The sequence below is a fragment of the Schistocerca piceifrons genome, chromosome 4, assembly GCF_021461385.2.
Source record: "Schistocerca piceifrons isolate TAMUIC-IGC-003096 chromosome 4, iqSchPice1.1, whole genome shotgun sequence".
Lineage (NCBI taxonomy): Eukaryota > Metazoa > Arthropoda > Insecta > Orthoptera > Acrididae > Schistocerca > Schistocerca piceifrons.
The window spans coordinates 508,095,552-508,114,938 of record NC_060141.1 but is presented as its reverse complement, the minus strand read 5'-3'; the positions used below and the strand labels follow the sequence as shown (position 1 = coordinate 508,114,938).

Below are 19,387 nucleotides of genomic sequence, written 5' to 3'. Positions count from 1 at the left end.
GTTGGTGTCCTGTAATAAGTCCTGTATGCTGGGATCTTGTTGTTGAAGGCGCGCCAGATTAGCCACGTCAAACTGCGAAGTAATGGTGTTTATGCACGACATAAACTCTTTTTTAGTGTAAGATCAGTGTCCAGTGGGAAATTCAGCCAGGCAAGTACTAAAGATGTTAAAAAAGTTCAAGATACTCACAAAAGTAAAGTGAAAAATAATGTTAGTATATTTCATCAAAATATTGGGGGATTGAAGAATAAAATTGATGAGCTTCTGCTTTGTTTAGAAGATATAGAAACTGAGAATGTAATAGATGTACTATGCCTGTCTGAGCATCACATTGTCACTGATATGCAAAAGGTTAGCATCAATGGGTACAAATTAGCTGCACATGTAAGTAGAGATAATATGATGAGAGAAGGAGTTGCCATATATGTCAAAAGCTTCCACAGTGTAAAAAATGTAGAAACTAAAAAATTTTGTGTAGAGCAACATATGGAAGCATGTGCCACTGAACTAAATCTAAATGATGGCACTTTCATAATTGTAACAGTGTATAGGTCCCCCTCAGGGAATTTCCAGCTATTTCTAGAAAACTTGAATGCTTTGTTGTGCTATCTGTCAGACAGGAGGAAGCAAATTATCATTTGTGGGGATTTCAATGTTGATTCCCTGAAAGAGTGTAATAGGAAGAATGACCTTGTAGTATTACTCAGTTCTTTCAATTTCAGCTCCGTCATTGATTTTCCTACTCGGATAACAAAGAACAGCAGGACATTGATAGATAACTTTTTTATAGACCAAGATAAGTTTAAGGACATAAATGCTTATCCTGTTGAGAATGGTCTTTCAGATCATGGTGCACAGCTAGTTACAGTACATGACATAGCTCCATGCAGTATATCAAATCAGAATTTCAAAGCACTGCATTCAATTAACAATATAAATACTGCAAACTTTAGGGAAAGCCTACAGCAGCTAGACTGGGATGAAGTGTATAAGGAACGTGATGCAAACTTGAAATATAACTTATTTCACGATACATTTTTAAGGGTATTTGAAAATTGTTTTCCCAAGAAAATAGTTAAACATAATCCCAAGAAAACATAAAAAACCTTGGCTAACTAAAGGAATAAGAATATCTTGCAACCGTAAAAGAGAACTGTATCTAACAGCAAGAGGGAGTACTGACCCCAAAATTGTTCAATATTATAAAAACTATTGTGCAGTACTAAGAAAAGTTATTAAAAAGTCCAGAAGCATGCGTATCATGTCTGAGATCAGTAACTCTGATAATAAAATTAAAGCAATTTGGAATATTATTGAAAGGGAAACAGGGCAACCAAGAGCACAGGAAGACTTTAGTGCCATAAAACTGAATGACAAGTGTACTAACAAACAATCAGAAATTGAAAATATTTTCAATAATCATTTTTTAAATGTTGTGGAGAAAATAGGATCTAGATCTTCACTAGAAGAGGCAAGGCTACTAATAGAAGAGGCCATACCTGTGCAGTTTGAAACAACTGTATTTCCACCAACCTCTCCCTCTGAAATCAGTAAAATAATAAACTCACTGAAAAGTAAAAGCTCTTACAGAATTGATGGCATTTCCAGCAAGGTACTTAAAGCTTGTTCCCCACAGATAAGTAGGTTTCTCAGCCACGTATGTAATAGCTCTTTGGAGCAGGGTGTTTTCCGCGATAGACTGAAATATGCCATTGTAAAACCATTGCATAAAAAGGGGGATACATCGGATGTCAATAACTACCACCCAATCTCTCTTCTGACAGCTCTATCAAATTTTTTTTAGAAAGCAATGTATTCAAGAGTAGCCTCCCATATTTGTAAAAATAAAGTACTAACAAAATGTCAGCTTGGTTTTCAGAAAGGCTTTTCAACAGAAAATGCTATATACGCTTTCACTGATCAAATATTAAATGCTCTGGATAACCGGACATCACCCATTGGTATTTTGTGTGATCTCTCAAAGGCCTTTGATTGTGTAAATCATGGAATTCTTTTACATAAGCTAAATCATTATGGTTTGAAGGGGCAGTGCACAAATGGCTTAATTCATACTTAACTGGAAGAGTGCAGAAAGTTGAAATAAGTGGTTCATGTAATGTTAAAACAACAGCTGATTCCACAAACTGGGGGGCTATCAGGAACAGGGTCCCACAGGGTTCGGTCTTAGGTCCTTTACTGTTCTTGATATACATTAACGATTTACCATTCCACATTGATGAAGATGCAAAGTTAGTCCTTTTTGCTGATGATACAAGTATAGTAATAACATCCAAAAACCAAGAACTAAGTGATGTAATTGTAAATGATGTTTTTCACAAAATTATTAAGTGGTTCTCAGCAAACGGACTCTCTTTAAATTTTGATAAAACACAGTATATACAGTTCCATACAGTAAATGGCACAACTCCAGTAATAAATATAGACTTTGAACAGAATTCTGTAGCTAAGGTAGAATTTTCAAAATTTTTAGGTGTGTCCATTGATGAGAGGTTAAACTGGAAGCAACACATTGATGGTCTGCTGAAACGTCTGAGTTCATCTACGTATGCTATTAGGGTTATTGCATATTTTAGTGATAAGAATCTCAGTAAATTAGCTTCCTATGCCTACTTTAATTCACTGCTTTCGTTGTTGTTGTTGTTGTGGTCTTCAGTCCTGAGACTGGTTTGATGCAGCTCTCCATGCTACTCTATCCTGTGCAAGCTTTTTCATCTCCCAGTACCTACTGCAACCTACATCCTTCTGAATCTGCTTAGCGTATTCATCTCTTGGTCTCCCTCTACGATTTTTACCCTCCACGCTGCCCTCCAATACTAAATTGGTGATCCCTTGATGCCTCAGAACATGTCCTACCAACCGATCCCTTCTTCTGGTCAAGTTGTGCCACAAACTTCTCTTCTCCCCAATCCTATTCAATACTTCCTCATTAGTTATGTGATCTACCCATCTAATCTTCAGCATTCTTCTGTAGCACCACATTTCGAAAGCTTCTATTCTCTTCTTGTCCAAACTATTTATCGTCCATGTTTCACTTCCATACATGGCTACACTCCATACAAATACTTTCAGAAATGACTTCCTGACACTTAAATCAATACTGGATGTTAACAAATTTCTCTTCTTCAGAAACGCTATCCTTGCCATTGCCAGCCTACATTTTATATCCTCTCTACTTTGACCATCATCAGTTATTTTGCTCCCCAAATAGCAAAACTCCTTTACTACTTTAAGTGCCTCATTTCCTAATCTAATTCCCTCAGCATCACCCGACTTAATTAGACTACATTCCATTATCCTTGTTTTGCTTTTGTTGATGTTCATCTTATATCCTCCTTTCAAGACACTGTCCATTCCATTCAACTGCTCTTCCAAGTCCTTTGCTGTCTCTGACAGAATTACAATGTCATCGGCGAACCTCAAAGTTTTTATTTCTTCTCCATGAATTTTAATACCTACCCCGAATTTTTCTTTTGTTTCCTTTACTGCTTGCTCAATATACAGATTGAACAACATCGGGGAGAGGCTACAACCCTGTCTTACTCCCTTCCCAACCACTGCTTCCCTTTCATGTCCCTCGACTCTTATAACTGCCATCTGGTTTCTGTACAAATTGTAAATAGCCTTTCGCTCCCTGTATTTCATATGGCATCATATTCTGGGGTAATTCATCGTTGAGTAGAAAAGTATTCATTGCTCAAAAATGTGTAATCAGAATAATTGCTGGTGCCCACCCACGGTCATCCTGCAGACATCTATTTAAGGATCTAGGGATCCTCACAGTAACCTCACAGTATATATATTCACTTATGAAATTTGTTGTTAATAATCCAACCCAGTTCAAAAGTAATAGCAGTGTGCATAGCTATAACACCAGGAGAAAGGATGATCTTCACTATGCAGGGTTAAATCTGACTTTGGCACAGAAAGGGGTAAATTATGCTGCCACAAAAGTCCTTGGTCACCTACCAAACAGCATCAAAAGCCTGACAGATGGCCAACCAACATTTAAAAATAAATTAAAAGAATTTCTAGATGACAACTCCTTCTGCTCATTGGCTGAATTTTTAGATATAAATTAAGGGAGGGAGAAAAAAAAAACCAAGTTAAACATTAGTGTCATGCAATATTTTGTGTAATGTAATATCTTGTACAGACATCTTTTATTAACCTGACACGTTCCACATCATTACGAAGTGTCGTATTCATGATCTATGGAACAAGTATTAATCTAATCTAATCTAATCTAATCATATAGTCTGCGACGACATTTTCTGCACCTTTTATATAGCGGACGTCCGTCGTGTATTGGCATATGAGATCCGTATGCCAGAACCTACGTGGTGGGAGGTTGGTAGCAGGATTACGAATGGCATCTGCAAGCGGACGGTGATTGGTGAAAATAGTGACCTCGCAACCTTCGATATCTTTGCGAAAGTGTCTGACAGCTTTGTAAACGGCCACTAACTCTCTATCAAACGCAGACCATTTGTGTAGAGAAGCGGACAGTTTTTTAGAGAAGAATCAGAGTTGTTGAGAGGTATCACCGACGTGTCGCTAAAGCATGGCGCCGATACAGGCGTCGCTTGCGTCCATAGTAATAGAGATGCGTGCATCGGCAAGTGGGTGCGCAAGTGTAACCACATAGGTCAGGGAGGACTTGAGATTGTCGAACGCACGTGTCATATCCTCGGACCAAACTACTTGGCGTGCACCCGAAGTGTTCTTGCCTGCCAACGAGTCTGTGAGTGGTGCCTGGAGTGAAGCTGCAAGCGGGATGTATCGGCGGAAAAAGTTGACCATTCCTAAGGAACGACGGAGGTCACGGTACGTTTCCAGAAGTGGCAGTCCGTTAATAATGGCGACACACTCGGATGTAGGCCGTATGACATCAGGGGTGACCTCATGACCCAGAAACATCACACGAGAGTGGCAGAGCTGGTTTTTATCCTCGTTAATTGCAGCGCCATTGTCTGAGAAAATTTGTAGCACACATGACAAATGTTCTTCATGTTCTGTTTCGGACACTGAGAAAACAAGGACATAATTGAGATGTGCATAGCAAAAACGGACTGGGAGAAGGAGTGAGCCAATGAAGCGTTGTCAGGTCTGCGCGGCGTTTTTGAGGCCGTACGGCACGGTACAGTATTCATAGAGGCCGAAGGGGGTGATAATAGCCATTTTTGGTATGTCATCAGTGTACATATGGATCTGATGGTACGCTTTTTTACAATCAATAATGCTGAAAACGCATGCACCATGTAGTTGTTGTGCAAAGTCTTGAATATGTGGGATCGGGTAATTGTCAATGACAGTGCGTGCATTTAATTTGTGGTAATCTCCACATGAGCGGTACGAACCGTCTTTCTTGGAAGCCAAGTGAATTGGAGAAGACCAGTTGCTGGAGGACAGATGGACAATACGGGCGTCTAATAGGTATTGTATGATAGCTTTTGCCTGGCAAAGTTTGTGGGCCTGGCTTTGTGATGAACTGGCGGGCCTTTGGTAGTATCCAGTCTGTGGCACGTGCCGTTTGAAATCACCGCGACATGGGGGTGATGGGAGGGTGTTGAATCACTCACAGCCCTGACAGATGAAGAGTCACTGACCTGTGGTGGCGTGCTGTTGCAGGAAGAGATCTGTGGTCCGTGGCTGCGACCTGTGATGAGGTGGGCTCGTGTGTCGGCTCAATGTGAGCAGGTCGCTTGACATGAGAGCGAGGGAATAACTCGATCTGGAGTTCATCAGTAGAGTCCGTGGCAGGTGCAGAAACGTGTGTGAGTTTGGCAATCATGCTGCGCGCGCGTGCCAGCTCGCGTGATGCATCCGCAATCAATTGTCATAGTCTGTTGTTGTTGTTACAAATAGCATCTATTTCATGACGTTTGCAGTTGACTTCGGCAATGGAGGTGACGAGTTGAGCTGACGGGTAGGAGCAATCGGCAGAAGTGTTGATGAGTGAATCATAACTAAGAGGCAGAGCTGTAGCACGTGGCGCGAAGGAGCCAGGGATGCGTGTACCGGAAGTGTGGTGCACCAGTGCTGCAGACTGTAGGTCTGGAGAAAGTCCATAATGTTGGCGGAAATCAATCCCGAGCAGCAGCTCAGCAATATCTGCGATGTGAAACGTCCACGTGAGCAGTATGTCGGGTGTGAGCTGAAGCTGAATCTCGACTGTTCCGTGAACGCTGATATTGGAATTATTCGCCACGCGGTGCGTGGAAACGGTAGGTAGCAAGCTCGATGGCGCAAGTGTTTGTGGCAGAATGCTGGAGTCCACGCCTGCATCATGAGGAAGTGGAGTTTGCAGCATTCGTCGAGAATGTACAGACGGCCGGGTGCGCAGCTGGTGTTGTGTGTAGAATGTTTTGTGCATTGGAGACACCCTGAAGAGGCGGCATGAGATGAAGCGCCTAAAGTGGCTCACGCCTGTAGTTTTCCGCTGCGCACAGCAGTTGGCATTTGCGGGCGGCATCGCCGGGTGTTGCATGGAACCGGCACAGCTGATGAGTGGGAGGGGAAGCTGGGCAAGGAGTTCCCATCTCCGTTGCAGGGCTGTGCAGGGTGCCAGCAGTGGGAGTGTTAGCCATGGTGGGGAGAGGCAGTGCTAGTAGTTTTCTGGTGTGGCTCCCAGGTGGGGATGCCGTCGGCACACACGATGCGTTGGAGTTCGCACGGCTGATCCTAGGCGGCGATGGTGAGGCACAGACACTTGCAGGTGTGCCACCCGTTGGCACCATGCGAACATGGCTTGCAGGGATGAGGTGTCTGTGCGAATATAGCCGATGCATGCTGTCAGCGATCCATAGGCGTTGGTCCAAAGGTGCCGTCGAGAGGGCGAGCAGTTGCATTTGGATGTCATATGGTAACTTGACTGACCAAATGGCCCACAGGGCTGTATCCAAAAGGGTTTGCTGGTTGACCATTGAAGGTAGTCGGCGCCACAGCTGAGACGGTGATCTGTCTTGAATTTGCTCGACATGGATGTTTTGCTGCAGCGCCTTATCTGTAGTGCACGCTAAACATTCCACAATAATTTTCTTCGCCGAAATATAGCGTGGCAGAGGTGGTGGTGAATTAATTATATCACTCACCATCATGAACTCATCGTGTAGATGAGTAATCAAACTGGAGTATCGTGCGTCGGTCGAGATAACACCATTAAATTCAAACACATGCTTGACTAGAGTAAACAAAGTGACAGGATTATCACGATTGAATGGTGGCAGTTTTGGGGGCTTCGACGGTTGTGCGACTGGAGACAATGAGGGGGCCCGGAAACTGGTATCCGGCTTGGAATGAGATGCGTTGTCTGGTGTGGCAGCTGAAGGTGCGAAGTGATGCAACACAGTTGGCACAGAAGATGCGTGATGTGTTGCTGGCACGGATGAAACAGCCGGTGCTGCTGTAAACATGGAACAGTCCGAAATGCGATCAGCGTATGTCGTGGTAGGTGCGGCAGGGACGGCCGGTGCTGCCACACACGAGCGGGTGATCTGGTCGTATTGTGTGGTCAGTTTGCCATACGATGTAGGTAACACAGAATACACAGCACGTGATGCGTTGTCGATGTCGTGTTTCACACAAACACGGTCAGGTGGCATTGTCACAACACAAGTGTCTGTCGCAAGCAGCGACTGGAGTGTAATAATTCGTAAGAGACGCAAACTTAGGATGCGGCATAAACGGTAGTTGTCCTGGAGCCGTTCGTGAGGATTCACTCGCACTTACACAGGACAGCGGAATCGTAGGCACACTCGTGTTGTTGATTGGCCACATTGTTTATACACTGAGTTGTATCAGAAGCACACGAAAAAAACAAAATTTCGGGGTCACCAGTGTGGTAGTTGGATCGTATAGAGGTTGTAGAACTGAAACATATCACTTAATTGATTGAATACTTTTATTGTTGCTAGAAATAGCTACACAAAGTGACAACAGTTTTTCCAATGAAGTTAGTTCAAAGATGAGTCAGTCGATTGCTTGCAGTCGATAATCGGCGCAAACTTTTGGCATATTACTTCATTCCAGCAAATTATCATAATGTCCAACATCAAATGTATGTTTGTGCATCACCATGTGCATGTCATGTATAGTATTGATTCAGAGGACAATAAATAAATAAATACATAAATAAATATTATACATGGGGTAATTACAAGAAAGAGTGGCATTTGACTACGTCAAAATAGTTGAATGGCCAATTAGAAGATGCACATGTATTAAAATTATTGGTAAGAAAATTTTCTTGTTGTGTAAGAAAGGAGATCAGACATTGTGGATGGACTAATGTTAACAATGTATTGACTTTCACTGGAGGATTAGATGCACTAAATAAAGAATGAGATGACTACACACAGGGGGAAAGTCATGTGGATGACAGGTGGTCCTTATCAAAATAAGCTTCTGAAGAAAAAGGAAAAGGCTTATATAATACTGATATGATGTTAAAGAAGTTTAAATCCACAGGAGAATCTGTGATCTTTGCAGCTTCAATGGGTTGACATTCATTGGATATCTGGGTTAACAGTTTCAGTATGCCACATTTCACTCTCCCTGGAGCATTTCTTCTACTCTTCATATCCTGTTGTCTTTAATTTAAATCCAATTTCTTCTGCCCTATCATAGAGGTAAATAGACTGATGAGAGTTAAACATATGTCTATAAGGTGTAAGGCAACAGTGAAAGTGTGTTAATTAAGATCTAAGTGTGGAAGACATACATTAGTCAATAGTGCTTACAAGCAACATAAATATTCAAGGTTTCTTTTAAAGGGTGATTATGTGTGCTTGATCACACACACGTGCAATAAAACATAGGTTCTGTTCTGCAAAAATTTTCTTCACTTATTGAAAGGTTAATTTGTATGTTTCCTATAAGGGATTTTGTACCTTTTCTTTATGACATATTAGCAACATTATGTGAACAGGGAAGCAGGAATGGAAAGAAAACCATTCCCCAAGTGTAGTATGACATGCTAACATGCAAGTGAAAAAGCAATAGTTTGACAGGTCAGTTGTTTTGCCACCATAACAATAAAATAATGCTAAGACTATCATTATATCTGTGGAGAGCATGCCTATGAATAAGTGGAATGGTTACCTATTTTAATATGCAAAAATATTGAGCTTTTAACAAGGAAAGGGAAATTTTGGGAGGTATAATATTTGTGCTCATTGTATAAAGGCAGGAGAAGAAACTTAATACAAATTTGTTCTCAAAGGTTTATTTGGACACAATAAATTATTACAGATAATTAATCCAAGGGGTTTAGAGATTAATGAAGCAATTACTTTGTATTTGTAGATATTTATAGACTCCTTAACGGACAGAAAGGGATAAGTATGTATGTGTTAGGGAACATATAAAATATCTAACATAAATGCAACAATATTTGGCTAGGATGCATTAAAAATCTGTATAATATATATTAATCTGAAGTTATAGAAGTAATGAGTAACTGTAGAGATAGAACAGAAATGAAAGACTAGAGGAATTTACCACACAGTACCATGAGAAGGTGACTAGAGATATGTTAGTGGGATGTTTATGAATTCATTAACACAGAAAAGGAAGTATAGGTGAAAGTGTGTTTATAGCGGGTTTTGGAAATGTCAGTTTATAGGTATCAAGGGGAAGCTAAAACTCCAAGGAGAAATTTACTCAACTAAATGAATATGGAAAAAGGGTTGGATATCTTAATTATTATTGGTTTTTGGGGTTCAGTGTATCTCATAGAGCTGAACTATTGGGAAAAAAGATGAACCCATTAAAGGGATGGCCTATGTGTAGTGTAGGTTTGGTGAGCCCATTGACGGGATGACCAAAATCACTTTAGGGGTTAAGACTGGAATGAGGACGCTAGCACTGTAAGGATGATAGGTGATTGAGAGGTAACTTTCTACAGAAGGTAAAAGCAGTCATTACAGGGATAAGAAACTGTGAAGTAATTGTAGTTGTTATATGCAAAGAGTTCTCCAAATGGGCAGAGTACAAAGAAATTACCTGGATAGTGCCAATTTATGACAGAGGTGTTTCCATATATGCTGGACATAACAGATATCTGAGATTTGCAGTTAGCAGCTCCTTGAGCATGATAGAACCAAACATTTTCAAAAGGAATATAAATAATGTATTGTGTGTGTTTAGAAAACTTATGAAACGTAACTATGATTACATCAATTAGAAGAAAGAGACTACACATATGTGGTGAATGTAAAGTGGAAAAATGAAATGAACTTGTTAATTTTCATCACATCTGTGCTCAAGGGTATGGCAGCAATAGTAAAGTAACCTATAAATTGATAAAAGGGGAAATGGTCTTCTTAAGTGCTTAGAACCAAAATAAAGTAGAGAAAGGTGGGGCACAGTGCAACAGGAAAGTTATCTTTTGAAAAAAAAAAAGACAAAAAGTTGTGAAAATGCTGTCTTTCCTCATGTCTTTATTTAAGGAACCTTAAACAATAATTTAAATTGCACACACTCTATTTGGTTATGAAACTAATGTATTTAGTCATAATATTAAGTGTGACTGCAAACTGTTACAGTATGCACCAGTGTGGGGCAGTGTAACACATACTAGTGTACAGTGTAACAAGCATGGTTTTGGTAAGATCACTACAACACTTTTTTCTGACATATATGATGTATCAGCTACAAATGGACATACAAATGCATTGGGATTTTTGGCCCCCCTACAGAGAAATGTCACTTGATAACCCCATCGTTATCTTCGTTCTTGATGACTTTACCAATGGAGTGAACTGAGTTCTTGCCGGGGATCTCTACTGCAATGTAATCTTTTTGAATAGCTGGGCAGTTTTCTTCTTCTTTATCATCAGTTTGACTTTTGATATCTCCACTGTCTGAGCAATCTGAAGGTTCACGTGTTTTATTTTCAACTGTCCCAGCTAAGTCAGACTCTCTTAAAAATAGACATCTCTTGTGAGATTTGCATTTATTTTCCTCTTTCACCTTCTGTGGTCTTGAATGTGCTTCAAACACCACTTTAACTGGAATATCTGTTGCAATGCAACTCATTTACCTCTTTGTATTTCTTGTTGAAGTGAAGTGTGTGTGTATGTGTGTGTGTGTGTGTGTGTGTGTGTGTGTGTGTGTGGTCTATTGTTGATGGAGGCCATAATGGCTGAAAGCTTTATTTGTAAGTCTTTTTGTTGTGTCTCAGCGACTCAGCATCACCACTATATGGTATTTTACTTTTCATGAAGAAAATTACTAAATTCACAAGCAAAAATGAGATAGCAACACCAAAAGGAACTGTTGATGAAGCAGAGAGATTTTGAGTGCAACCATTAGTTACAATAGGTAATTATAGACTGAAACTCATCACCGATACTGAGCAAATGGATGCACGTGCACTTATGATTATATATGATAACAGCTTTTTGAGCTATCAGGACTGAAAACCAAGAATGAGAACTTGTCCAAATGACATACACCTATACAGCACACTACTTGCTGACACTCAATGGAGAATTTCTTCCATGTGCATTTTTCTGTTTGAAGAAGCCAGGAATAAGTTTGGTTTGAGACTCAGCAATGAAGTTGAATTTTTGTAGTTAGTACAGAAATGTCATAGTTTCCTGTTACAAGTCAGAAAAATTAATGAAAGAACTTTAAAACAAATATTGTAGTTAGTTATAAAATCATATGTTGGAGAAAATGACCTTTTATTACTAGTTGACTCATGGAATGGTCAGATCAATACTACACTGTACAATGAGTTCACCGCAGATAACACTGGGAAAGGCTACATGCCCTATGAAAGTTATAATCCAAAGTGTACGTATTTGTGTCACTCACATGATGTTTATTTCTATCAGCAGGTCAAAAATGTAATTAAGAAAACTGGTAGTGCATCTGAATTGTTACAGAATAAGCAGAAAATATCTAAAAATTAAGATGCAATTAAAATTCAGTCATTGGTTCACTGGATTTTAAGCTCATAGATTTTTTTTCTGAAATGATAAAATTATGTTTGGAATGCATCAAAACAGATGAAAAACCAGTATTTCAGAATGTTAACGAAATAAGATTCACTTTGCATTTATTATGAACCTAGTGTCACTGAGGTAAAGGATATGCTGTAATGCTGTTTCAAAAAATACTGCCATTTTAATGAATGGTAAATTCATCCTGTCTGCTATCTGAGGGTGATATCTTTTGAATTTTGGTGCACCTGAACGAATAGTTTTAGGATGAGATACCTGGCACCTTAAACTACATTACCATTCAGTCCTTTTTTTCAATATACATTCCTCACCTCTTGTTCTTTCCTTGTTACAGCAAAGCAATATTTTTAGGGACACATTAAGGGGAACATACACTGAGAATATTTAGATATATTAGCTGGATGCAATAAAAAGGTATCCAGGAATTATAAATCCTAGGGAAATGGTTCCATGTGATGAAAAATTACTAGAAAAATGTTATGTGGACAGTATATCATGGCAGTTGACCATGACCGTAAACAAATGAGAACTCAGGCTGTCCCAGTGGAGGGGACTGATGTGAAGGAATAAGCCCCACCTCTATCTTGAAGGGCTGCCCTCCTACATCTGTGTTCTGTGCTTCTACGAAAGCAGAACTGACACAATAGTCACAGGGATTACTGATTCCTTTTGTTGTGGTGAGAGTTGCTTTCGAATCCCTTTATGCACCAGGATTAGTCTCTTCACTCATTTCAAAATAAAAAAAGAAAACAATCCACAACACAAAGCAAACTGAAGTACAGAAAGCATATTGTAGTGGCTACAGCACAACTGTTTGCTACAGATGGCAGTAGTAGTTCAGACCCGACTTCTACCAGTATCACACGCAACCATAGTTCGAAACACTCCCCGTCTAAAACTGCCACAATATAGTGTCCACATAATGCCAAAAGATCAGGACATGATTTGGAATCCTAGGTAAATAGTGATCTTGGTATAGTACCCTTGAAATAAGTAAAGAAGAATTTCTGTTATTTTGTTACATAAAAACTTCTACCTAAAGCGTCATAAGTGGAAATGGCTGGCTTCTGTTTTTTCTAGATTTGTCCAGACCCAATGAGTAACATAATGAAAAAAAATTAAGTAATCACTTGACTTAATTACCTTTATTCCAGCTGCAGCAGATGAAGGTGGTATTGCATTGGTGAAGAGATATGTTCGACTAGATTGTCTCAGGAAACAAATCAGTTCCTTTGAACCTGCTGTATATCCTCCAGTTCCACCACCTAATGCCTTTCCAAGTGTAGAAGTAATCACATCTGCTACACCCATCATGCCACACAATTCCTCAGTTCCCCTGGAAGGATTGTGAAAAAATATTTTCACCAGTGAAGAATTAATATCTTTTTTATTTCACATTATAACACTCTGCCTTTATTTGTAATCCAAACCTATTTATTTAGTTATTAATCTAAAAGATGTAAAAACATTCCTACCAACATGTAGCAAGAACTTTTTCCGCTTAGTAGTTGTGAGTAAATATGTAGCTCTCCTAGAAAGTGGTCCATACATTTTCCAACATCCAAAACTTAACCTTTATAAATATGTGAATATATGAATTATATTCACTCTCTTGAAAACTACTGAGTTACATCTACATACAGACTCTGCAAACCATTGTATAGGGTATGATGCTTGCTATAGTACCAAATATTAGGTTTTCTTCCCAGTCCATTAACAAATGAAGCATCAGAAGAACCAGTCTAACTTAGTCACAAATAGCTGCAGTATATTCTTAAGAATTTTCACTTAACACCGGTTCTTGAAACTTTGTAAATAGGCTTTCATGACATAATTGGCATCTAGCTTCAGGTGTCTGCCAGTTCAGGTTTTTCGGTGTTTCTGAGCCACTCTCCCTTGAATCAAACAAAGCTGTGACCACTCATGCTGCCTTTCTTTTATAAATTCATTGTCCACAGCTAGTCCTATTTGGTATGGGCCCTACACACTTCAGCAACATTCTAAGATGGGATGTGTAAGTGGTTTTTAACCAATCTCTTTTGTAGACTGATTGCATTTTTCCAGTATCCTCCAGTCAATGAAAGTCAGCCAGTTGCTTTACTACAGTAAGGCCTAAGTGATTGTTCCATTACACGTTCTTACAAATTTACACCCAGGTATTAGTATGAGTTAACTGAATCCAATTATGACTCACTAATATGGTAGTCTTAGGATGCTACTTCATTGTGTTTTGTGATGTGCACTTTGAACTTTGAACTTTTAAAGCAAGTTGCTCATCTTTGCACCACCTTGAAGTCTTATCAAGATCTGGCAGAATATTTGTGCAGCTTTTTGAGGAAGTCCTTCACAATAAATAACTGCATCATCTGCACAAATTTTGAGTTTAATATTAACATATTTTGCCAGGTTATTAACACACAGCATGAATGATGAGGGTCACTATACCCTTCCCTGGGACACACCAGAAGTTACTTCTACTTCTGTTGCTGACATTCCATCCAAGAATGCATGCTGTATCCTCCCCATTGAGAAATTTGAATCCAATCATAAATTTCATTTGATAACCCATATGGTAATATTTCCATAATTTGTAGACTAAATAGATGGGCAAGAAAATCAAATTGTATTAGGTACAAGTTTCTTACTTGTTTTAGTTTATGCTTGACAGCTGACTCACAAGAAAAAATGGGTACGTTTTCCCATTGGTCTTTCAGAACAAGTAAATTTAATGAGATCAACTTAACTTTTTTCAGTTATTTACTGATACAGTCTCATGAAATGAGTCAAGTAGTTGTATACAAAGTATTGAGCAAATAAAGTATATTCTGTGAAGCTGATGGAAATATGGCTCAACACACAGTGGGACATTACAAGCTGTGCGTGTATACTGAGTTCAATTTTCTGTCAGCTTACTACTACAAAACTTGTATGTCAAGCAGAGACCACCAAAATAGGATGTTTTCCGACCTGTCACAGCTAGATGTCTAAACATACTACTCCCTGTTACAATACAAGGATTTTCATTATACATCCATTCACCACCTGCCTCTGAGGCCGACATTGCTAATGCACACTTCTGCAGTGTCTGTCAACACAGAGGTAACCCCATTCAAATCCTGATGGTGGAAAAAATGTGCCCTGTCAGTATTTAGCCAGTAAGGGGAGGAGACATGGTGGCATACAGTTCCTCATAACCAAACTTGATGCCAATGTCCTGGTTTAAATACGAAATGTCTCCACAGTGTCTCATTAAGTGATGGTGATCTGTCTGTCAGATGGGGATGCTAAGCTTGGTGGCCTTCTAGGTGCTATTTACGAAGGCTATGTGCTGGCACTGGGTTTCTCCCTCTCCCTTCTCTCATCATCATCATCATCGCACAATGCAAGCATTACACTCCACACAAACACATGTACACACACACACACACACACACACACACACACACACACAAACAAACACACACACACACACACACACACACACACACACACACATGTAGTAGTACAAATATTGTAATCAAGGATGTTGAAAATAACACCCCTTTTCTAACCACGCACACACACACAGTATTGGTTGTTAAGGCTCTGGAAGATGTTGACAACAGCTTCAAGTGAAGTGTTGTTTAGAATCTCTGACACATTCCGCTGAATTGATTTAATATCCACAATGTGCTCCCCTTTGAGCAGATATGAGTTTGAGGAGAAGCCTAAAGTCTACTGGGGCCAAATATGAGAAATATGGCTGAAACTGGTGCACAAGAACATTATTGAGAGGTGGTGCATTGTGATTCAGAAAAAAACTATTATTGATATGATGGACATGATCTTCATTTCTGAATTCGGCTTGTGTGTCATCATGAAGTGACCAACTTCATCTGATCACCACTCAGCCAACTGTCTCTTCATCAATGTGTCATATGCTAAAGTTTTATCATTTTGTATAACATATTTTGAGTTATATAGAAGACAAACAATATACTATGTGTTTAGATTTTGAACACTTGATTGCATATTTTTACAAGGCTTGGTCAGATATTTCATCAAAATATTTATATATATATGTATGTTGCTTCAAATGATGTTTAACGATGATTATTATTGGTTGAAAACTGAGAGATGATTATAAATATGTAGCTGTGTAACGAAATTAATGTGTAACATGTTACTCACTAGAAGAATCTACTTGCAAATTCTATTAAAAAATCTATGGCTGTTACATAACATAGAGAATTTCATGTATAAAATTTATGCAAGAGATTCTGCCAGTATAGAAATCCAATGGAACAAGTCTAAGATAAATCCAAATAGTAATAGATGTGGAAAGTCATCTAGACACTGGCCAAACTGAATTATGATGTGACTTTACTTGTTCCTGCAAAGAGTATGTGACAGTGTTATTTACAAAAACCTAACTGTATTATCATTTATTATATATGCAGTACATTTATCTTCCTTTTTGTTTCTCATTTCCTGGGACCAGTCTTCCATATTCATCTCCTTTGAATAAAACTTGTGCAAACTTCACATCAGAGATCTTTCTTGTCTACAGCATAATTAGCATCAAATCAAACACAGATATACAGGGTGAAAATTAATAAATCTAACAAAATACAGGAACAGGTTTCTGACTGGAAATGGAGGAAAAAAGATCCTATGAACATGTGTCTGGAAACAGATGGTGCAATGCAAAGACAACAAACTGCAATGGAATAGAGAAAAGACTTGCAGCACATCCATGTTTCACATGTTCAGAGTGGCCTCCATAGGATTGCAGGTGATAGAGATACTAGTGGTTGTCATGAAGGATACACATAATTGTAATTTGGCGTAAGGGGCAGGGCACTTGTCTGGAGCTTGTACTCGGGTTTGTCTCAATATCCTATAGAACCCAGTCCTCTAAATGTGATGTACATGCAGCCCAGCACCTCCTGCGCATTTGTCTGTCTGAAAGGACCCATGGTCACACAAATGTCCAAAAAAGAATTGAAGTGTTGTGTGATGTGGTTGGCGTCTGTGAGGGTGCTTGTTTTGATATAGCCATGCTGCCTAGCTGTACACAAACACCATGCTGGCTTGTTCCCAACATGAATACTGGACCATTCTGCTGGTCTCAGTATACTGTGTCAATCACACACCCTGTAACACACAAGGAACACAGAACACATGTTCAGAAGAATAGTCATTTATCAGCACCATCTAACGTGGCAATAATGCATTCTCCAGACAAATGTTCACAGGACCTTTCTTCCTTCATTTCCAGTCAGGAATCCATCCCTGCAGCTTGTCAGTTTTATTAATGTTCACCATGTATACAATAAAACAGGCATGGGGTCAGTGAATGTCAGCCGGATTGATCAGGTAATGTATATGTTCAAAAATTTCTAGTGGTTCTTTGAGTAAAATGATAATCAGTAACTGAAAAATAGTTTATAAACAGAACTATACATGTACAACATTAAATACATAGATGTAAGAATAGTGTTAGCACAATATGCTCAAAATCTAAAGTAAGTAGTCTCTCATATACTTTTCCATTAGTATAACTCTAACTTAACTACACTGGTGTCCAAAATTAAAGCAACAAACTGTTATTTCCCCATCCTTTGTCTAATTCACAATATAATCATACAAACTGTCAACAGATGTCCGTACAATCATGTTCTGCATGGAAGATGGCATTCCAGTCAACGGGCAACCATGCCAATGACAACGTTACGACACCTATCAAATGGGCTAGTGTTTCTGGGTAGTCCCACATCTAGAACAGCTGTGTGCACAGTTACAGACAGTGTAGTGAGGTACAGAGAAGGAGAGTCTCTGTGGTGGAAAACTGTGCGAAGAATGGAAGCAGGACATCACAAACTAAAGTGGCCCCATGGCTTAATATGAACTGTTGTGTTGTTTCTCAGATGTGGTGACAGATTACAGAGAATGAAACTGTGTCCCAAGACCAGGGGAGGGCCAACCACAAGTGACATCAGAAAAAAGAGGACTGTTATTTGGCTGTAAGGGCATAACAACACAGCAACTGCATGTGACCTTGCAGCATCCACTGGATGTGTTGTATCGAGGCAAATGGTGTACAGAAGGCTTTGGCAGAGCATTCTTTATTGTCAGAGACTTGTAGTACGTATACCTCTAATGCATCTTCACAGAAGGGAGTATCTAGAGTGGAATTGTCAACGTGCCACTTGGATGGTCGAACAGTGGGCCAAAGTTCTTTTCATAGATGAGTCCCAATTTTCTCTGGAGAGTGATTCTTGATGGATTCACTTCTGAAGGGAACATGAAACACAATTTCAGGACCCAAACATTGTGTAAAGAGACCCATATCAGGGAGGATCACTAATGATGTGAGCAGGGATTATGTTGACCACTCGAACACTTCATGAAATTATACAAGTGAATTGGCAGGGTTTAACTTCTGTCAGATATCTTGATGAGACTTGGGGGCCTCACACACTGTCGTTATGAAGTGTTTTGCACCCAGACTTCTTTTTGGTGGATGATAATGCTCGACCTCATAGAGCACGGGTGTGTGACTGTTTCTTGGAGACAAAAGATACTGCACACATGATGTGGCCCGTTCGCTCTCCCTATTTGAATCCCACAGAGCAGGGCTGGGATGCAGTAGAAAAATGGGTTGCATTGGGTCAGCACCCACCAACCATTCTACAAGACCTGTGAGCATCTCTACACGAAGAGGGGGCGTTATTGCCTCAACATGAGATTAATGATATCATTCACAGCAGACCCTGTCACTGTCAGGCCTCTACTGCTGCCAGAGGTGGTCACACCCCATACTGAGCACATTAACCGGTTGTGGGAATATGTGTGCAAATTCATTAAGTTGGAAAAAAATAAAGAACATTTTTGTACTGTTATGCATGTTGGAGTTGTTATGTTCTTTATTTCTTACATTTTTCTACTTTACTATCACCTATCTATACCGTTTTGTGGCAAAATAAATGCAACATTGGAAAATTTCTGTTTGTTGCTTTAATTTTTGACAGCAGTGTAACTGCTCAATACATGCTACAAATACAACTATACTTACGTTAATGTCTGGATGAACAGATATTAATGATGACTGACAGCCATCTTAAATTAAATCAAAATAAATATGCTGACTGTGAATATCTTGTCTTCAGCTGTGCTAGACATACATATTTCACCTATTAGTGATATATGAAAATTTGTGCCAGACCGAGAACGATCCCACATTTCCCAATTATGATGAGTGGTTGTCTTAACCACTTCAGCTATCTCTGTATGCCTCCTGGACCAAACCAAACTTTCATATGACACAATCTCTACATCCCTATACTATAATCAACTATCACTTAATCAGTTAATGCTTGCAGCAAGAAATCTAGTTTCAAATTCTGGTCTGGTAC

The 19,387-nt window shown here is 39.4% G+C and overlaps 1 protein-coding gene across 1 annotated transcript in view; it reads right to left on the bottom strand.

The window, feature by feature from the left end:
- Positions 1 to 19,387, bottom strand: part of LOC124795950 (2-amino-3-ketobutyrate coenzyme A ligase, mitochondrial-like) — a 130,163-nt gene that overhangs the window by 46,779 nt on the left and 63,997 nt on the right. The window contains exon 13 of the mRNA XM_047260030.1: positions 13,134 to 13,326. Coding sequence (XP_047115986.1) covers positions 13,134 to 13,326 — 193 coding nt within the window. The remainder of the gene's footprint in view (positions 1 to 13,133; positions 13,327 to 19,387) is intronic.